This window comes from Malus sylvestris, chromosome 15 (genome assembly GCF_916048215.2).
Source record: "Malus sylvestris chromosome 15, drMalSylv7.2, whole genome shotgun sequence".
Classification (NCBI taxonomy): domain Eukaryota; kingdom Viridiplantae; phylum Streptophyta; class Magnoliopsida; order Rosales; family Rosaceae; genus Malus; species Malus sylvestris.
Window position 1 is genome coordinate 30186494 of NC_062274.1, and position 6380 is coordinate 30192873.

General features: G+C 36.9%; 1 protein-coding gene across 1 annotated transcript; it reads left to right on the forward strand.

Annotated features, from left to right (window-relative positions):
- Nucleotides 1-3834: 3834 nt before the first annotated feature.
- On the forward strand, nt 3835-6063 carry LOC126602102 (probable mannitol dehydrogenase). Its single transcript, XM_050268922.1, has 5 exons — nt 3835-4042; nt 4262-4375; nt 4482-4995; nt 5272-5425; nt 5511-6063. The coding sequence occupies exons 1-5, from the start codon at nt 3939-3941 to the stop codon at nt 5714-5716; spliced, it is 1092 nt and encodes a 363-aa protein (XP_050124879.1). The 5' UTR covers nt 3835-3938; the 3' UTR covers nt 5717-6063.
- The last annotated feature ends 317 nt before the right edge of the window (nt 6064-6380 follow it).

Consider the following 6380-nt stretch of genomic DNA (forward strand, 5'->3'; position numbering starts at 1 on the left):
ACAATGAAGAACATCCATGAAAACCCATAAGAGCTCCATGAACATTTTTCACTAAAAAACTCTCAAACTTAAGAGAAACAACATATTACCATATTAGGGTACTTAGGGGTTCCTAATGTCACTTTAAAACACTTTTAACAAGACAAATATGAACCCAAAAATCCACCCTTTGGATTTGGCCGAATTTCCCCAAAAACATGGCACCAGGCTTCAAACGCTCCTTACCCGCATGAGCTAAAATTGCACAGGGCATCAAGTCCAAACAAATACCAAATATCATGAACTACGTGTGACTTGATCTCTCAACGAGGGGACGTAGGCAATCTAGGGCTCAACCTTGGTGTAGTTGCAAAATCAAATAAACACCCAAATCCCAAATTACGATTTATTCAAATTAGAATCAAAGGGTATTCCTTTCCCAAAAGAAGGGTTGTAATTAATAGGTGCGTAGCTTAGAATGGGTAGAACTCAAATTAATAAAAACCCTCTTCGAAAAAATGAACGAAGGTGAAATTGTGTCAAATGAATTATTTGTTTACATATTGTGTACAATTTTTGCTCAACAAATGGTAATTCACGCGTTTGGAAAACTCTATCTGCGTGGTGATGGAATGTGGGAGGTGTTCAGCAACACAATTGCTTCAGCCTGGAAAAAAGAAGGCAGGAAAGCATTGATAGAGCAGATGCTCTGAGAACAACACAAGGATGAAAAAACTGATGCTCGACTAATCGAATTGTAGTTCTGTAATCGTAACACAGATAAACCCTTCAATCCAGCAAGAATTTATATATTACAACTCATTTAAATACACGAAATTATTAAAAAAAATCAGTAAATAAAAAACCAATACAGTCAAAACTAAATAACTTGGTAATCACTGAAATTAAAAAGCTTCATAAACGATAAAGAAGGGAGAGGGGTACAGACCAAGAAAAAATTTGGAATTGCTGAAATTAAACCCCAATTTCCAGAAAGTCCAAATGTAAATTCACAAAAATCATTCAAACGAACTCCACATCAATCACGATCATTATTCAATAATCCAAGAAATTGAAATTGCTCACCTTGAATAAAAAGGCCCATAATCTGAAAACCACCGTCTCTGAAAACCAAACAAATTGCTTCATCATTCACCTATACTCCAGCAGAGGTTGAACTAATGAGTCTAAAGCAGCAGACCACTAACTTCAAATGACAAACCACAATTTCTCTCTCTCTCCCTCTACCTCCCTCAGTTATCAAACCTATTCTCAACTATCAAATCTAATCAGTGCAGAAAATTATAATCAAAACCAAATAAAAATCTACACCCAAGCTCTGATTTCAATATAATTGGACAACAAAAAAGCAAATTCAAGTCCAATATAACCAAAAACCAAACAAAACTCTAAATCAGAACTCTAAAGCCTTGACATCGCTAACCTTAAATACACATGCTCTGAAGGCTGCAATCAAAAGCCCCAAATCCAAAAAACCACGATTTCCTAAAGCCAAAAAACAAAACAAAATTATACAGCATGACGGGGAATCCGAACCTACAAACAAAATCCCCAAAATCACAATACCCGAAACCACAATAACAAAAGCCCCAAATTTTAACAAAAGAAAATTACCCAGATGCACAACCCGAAGAACTCACCAAGAAACCCTAGCTCTTCTGCGCAAGAAATTCCTTCAAATCAAACCGAAAAACTGAACATAGGCACCTGAATTCAATAAAAATTAAAATACGATCAATTTACTGTTAACCATTTTTTTTTTCACCATTGAAAAAAACTCCAAATCAGCCCAAACGATCCCAAACTCTAAAAGCCGTTCAAACCAACTGAACATCAAATCAAAGCCACTTCACAAATCCTCTTCAAGTCCACACCGAAAATGACGAAAAAGAAGTGGAATGCGCGGAAGAAACAAAAGATCAGCGGAAACAAACTGAGAAAATCAAGTATCCGAGAGAAAGAAATAAAAACCCCAAGAAAATTTGAGAGAACGATAGACGCGAAGGAAACTGAGAAAATGAGGGCTGAGAGAAGCAAATGGAAAGGCGAAAGAAAATTGGAGAGATCGAATCGAAAAGGATGATCGACGTGTGGAAGACAATGGAGGACGCATGGGTAACGTTGTGCAAAAGAGAAAAATAACGGGCAGAGCAACCTTCCAAGAACAGCAACACGCAGCACCAGAAATAAGGAAGGGGCAAAATCGTCAACTCACCGCACAATCCAAAAAAACCCTAAAAATTACACAGCAAGAGAGGGGTAAAACCGGTGGGGCACTGCTAATAAACAGTAATTTTTCACCTTCTTTTAGAAGAGTATAATATATATATATATATATATATATATATATATATATATATATAAACACCCAACAAAATACACAACAAACCCTCAACGCAATTAAACAGAAGGTACTCTTTTTTGCGATTTCAATACTTTCAATCACTTCATCTGTGCAACTCCGTAGTGAAAGCTATTGAGTCCATAACTGAACTTCTGTGATATTTATATTCCGATCTTCCTTACTTTAACTTTGGAAAATCATGGTCCCACATTTACTAACATTAAGTAATGATGTTACTAGCATTAAATGATAAGTTGGATAAATACTAAAGTTGGTTTTCACTAATCATCGTTTTTGGAGCTCTAATCGTCCAAATTGACCCCTTTAAGCCAAATTAAACTGTAAATTTGCTTAAACTAAAATGGGTTGATTTGGAGACTGAAAGCTATATAAATGACTTGAGAGTTAAAACATACGTTCATATTTGTTCATGACATCACTTAACACTAGTGAATCTAACAGATATTGATTTTTCAAAACTTTATGTAATTATTTAGAATGTTTTAAAAGGTTAAGACCAATTTAAAATTTAGTTATCCGAACTTAATCCTATATTAATTTAGTGAAATTTAATTAGTAAAATCTAAATAAGGCAAAGCAAATTTAATTCCACCTTTTTTAATGTGATTGGAGAAAATTTTCAACCTATATTATAACATGTACGCAGTGGCGGATGCATTGAGGGGCAGGGGGTCTGCTGACCTCTCAAACTTCGGTGAACGTCTATAGATACCTTGGATGCTAACTCTTTGAACTTCGGTGAATGTCTATGGATATCTTAGGTGCTGCCCTTTTGAAGATTAGAGTTGGCTCAATACATGCCCTCCAATTATTTGATAAAATGTCTGGAAGAAGAGTGAATAAAATGGTTATCTCAGTGAATAAAGAAACATCATCATTTTTTGGACAAACATATTAATGGGATGCAATGATATCAAACATTGTTAATGTGTTCAAGATAAGTGTGTTTTTTTGTTAAGCATCCATATAGGAGCAGCCTTGGAACATGTTAGTTACCCTTGCAAATGAAGCATTAACAGATGTGTAGTATGCATTTCCAAATGAATTCAGGCCTACCCAGACTCGATGAAATGACGATATGCATGCTATTTCTGGTAAAAAAAAAATTGCGCGCTGGGCTCGCCTAATATTATTTCCTAGATCCACCACTACATGTACGCACTTGGAAAATATCTCCATGAGATTGTAACTTTTCTCACCATAAAAAACGTGCTATATATCATATACTAACCAGAAAAGGAGTCGTCCAATTGATTTGGTCAATGTTCTTTATTCTTTGGCTTGGGAAAGGGTGAATAGGCGAGGGAGATTTTAGAAATGTCCACGAACCTGAATTATACGTCACTGATGACTCTTAACAATTTCAGAAAGATGTATTTGGTCGTATTCTTACATTTCTTGCATGTTACCCAACCATATGGTATATATATGTACGTAAACCCCCAACAAAATACACAACAAACCCTCAACGCAATTAAACAGAACAAACTCTTTGCGATTTTAATATTTTCAATCACTCGATCTCTTTTGAAATTAGCTATCAAACACAGATACACAATATCTTAAATACAAAATGTCTCAAGAAATATCAGTTGCAAAAGAGGAAGTAGTGAAAGCCTATGGATGGGCCGCTAGAGATTCCTCGGGGGTTCTCTCTCCATTCCACTTCACTAGGAGGTACTCAATTATTTCTTCATATCAGCGCTACATTGATGATCAAATTTTTTTCAACAAACAATATCGTAGTTTTTCATCTTTACCGTTCATTTATGGAATATGTAGTTACATATCATTTGGTGACAAATTTAGCATCTCTAAGTTATTGATGTATAAGTAAGATACAGGTTTCATCAGTAGTAACAAGTTGGTGTTATGTGTGTTTCTTTTTACTTGCAGAGCCACTGGTAATAATGATATCCGCATCAAGATACTCTATTGTGGCATTTGCCACTCAGACCTTCACCTTGCTAAGGACGAAGTTGGAATGACAATCTATCCCATCGTCCCAGGGTACGTACCTACTTTCCTTACTCAATGTATTATCTCTAAAAATTAAGCCGATTTTGAGTAATTCTTTTTCGGTTGTCAGTTTTTACATCATAAATTTTTTTTGTAGTCATGAGATTGTAGGCGAAGTGACAAAGGTTGGGTGCAATGTCACAAAATTCAAAGTAGGAGATATAGCTGGAGTTGGGTGCATGGTGGGTTCATGTCGCTCATGCAATAACTGCACGCAGGACTTAGAAAATTACTGCCCCAAAATGGTGTGGACATACAACAAACACCACGAAGACGGATCAAGAACATTTGGTGGATACTCGGACAAACTAGTAGTCGATGAACACTTTGCTGTCCAAATCCCAGATAACTTGTTGTTACAAGGTACTGCACCTATGCTGTGTGCTGGGATCACAGTGTACAGTCCAATGAGATACTTTGGACTTATGGAGCCTGGTAAGCACTTGGGTGTTGTTGGACTTGGTGGCCTTGGCCATCTGGCCGTGAAGTTTGCAAAAGCTGTAGGAGCAAAAGTGACTGTAATCAGTACTTCCCCGAATAAGAAGAAGGAAGCAGTGGAGAAACTTGGTGTTGATGAATTTCTGATTAGTCATGACCAGGAGCAATTGCAGGTATATTTATAACATTTGACATTTCCATTTAACCTGCAGAATTCAGTTCCTTTTTGGGTTAAATGAACATTTGATAACAAAGTCCAAATAAGGCGGTTGTGGACCTGCACCAGTGAGATGTTTGTAACAAGAATTCACTAATTTGATTAACAGTATCTAATTAAAGTCCAACAACGTAAGACGTCAAACTGTTGAGCACAATTTTTTTTCTCATTGTGACCGTTTCATTTGAAGTTTGTGTTTATTACATACTTAGATGTGATTACATGCAATTAGGTTGCCATGGGTACAATGGACGGTATCATCGATACAGTTTCGGCCCCTCACCCTCTCTTGCCATTGACCGAGTTGTTGAAGACCAATGGAAAACTAGTTCTGGTGGGTGCTCCAATCCAACCTCCCGAACTACCAGTTTTCCCGTTAATCATGGGTAAGTTCATTTTTTTTCCCTAGCGGCTAGTTCTGCTTACATTTTTTGTTTTAAGATTGATCGAAACTCTATAAATCTCTAATAGGGAGGAAGCTTATTGCTGGTAGTGCAATTGGGGGAATGAAGGAGACACAAGAGATGATAGATTTTGCAGCAAAGCATAATATCACAGCGGACGTCGAAGTTATTCCGATGGATTACGTCCACACCGCCTTTGAAAGAGTTGCCAAGGCTGATGTTAAATACCGCTTTGTCATTGATGTGGCAAACACCTTGAATTCTCCGTATTGAACAATGCATGGACAGAAAATTGGAATGGCTTGAACCTTCGTAGCCATCATGTGATGAGGGAATTGGAAGAGAATTGCTAGAATCGTTCATGCGCATTGCGGCAGTTGTTTTAATTCAGTCATCTTATATTTGATAGATGAAGGATGTGTTCAAGGTGTGAGTGAATTCTAATTTTTTTTGTGGCGCTTGTTCTATTGGAAATAAAAACAGAATGATTTCTTAGAAGCAAATTAATTAACTCTGAAAATAAGTTGAACGTTTTACTCAGTATTTGTCACAGCCCGTCCCGGAAGATAATTTTTATGACAATTTTACCCTTGGATGTTAAAGTGTATTGTGTGATTTAAGTTGGATTTGGACCCATTTATTATTTTTTTCCCTAAGTTGTTGGACCCAATTGGAAGTAAGGGAATTATTGCTTTTTTATTGGTGGCTTTTGGACCACACACATACCTTCTCTCTCTCCCGTGGACTTCTCTCTCTCTTCCTCTCGGCATTTTCGTACGGGAAATCCAGGAACCATCTCAAACCTTGCAGATCGAAACCAAGGTAAGCAATTTCGTATTCCTTGTGACCTCAGGAGTCGATTGGTACAAGTTTTAGAACCTGAAACCTTCGAAAACCTCGTGAAACCTAACCCTCGAATTGTGCATTGTTCATGCAC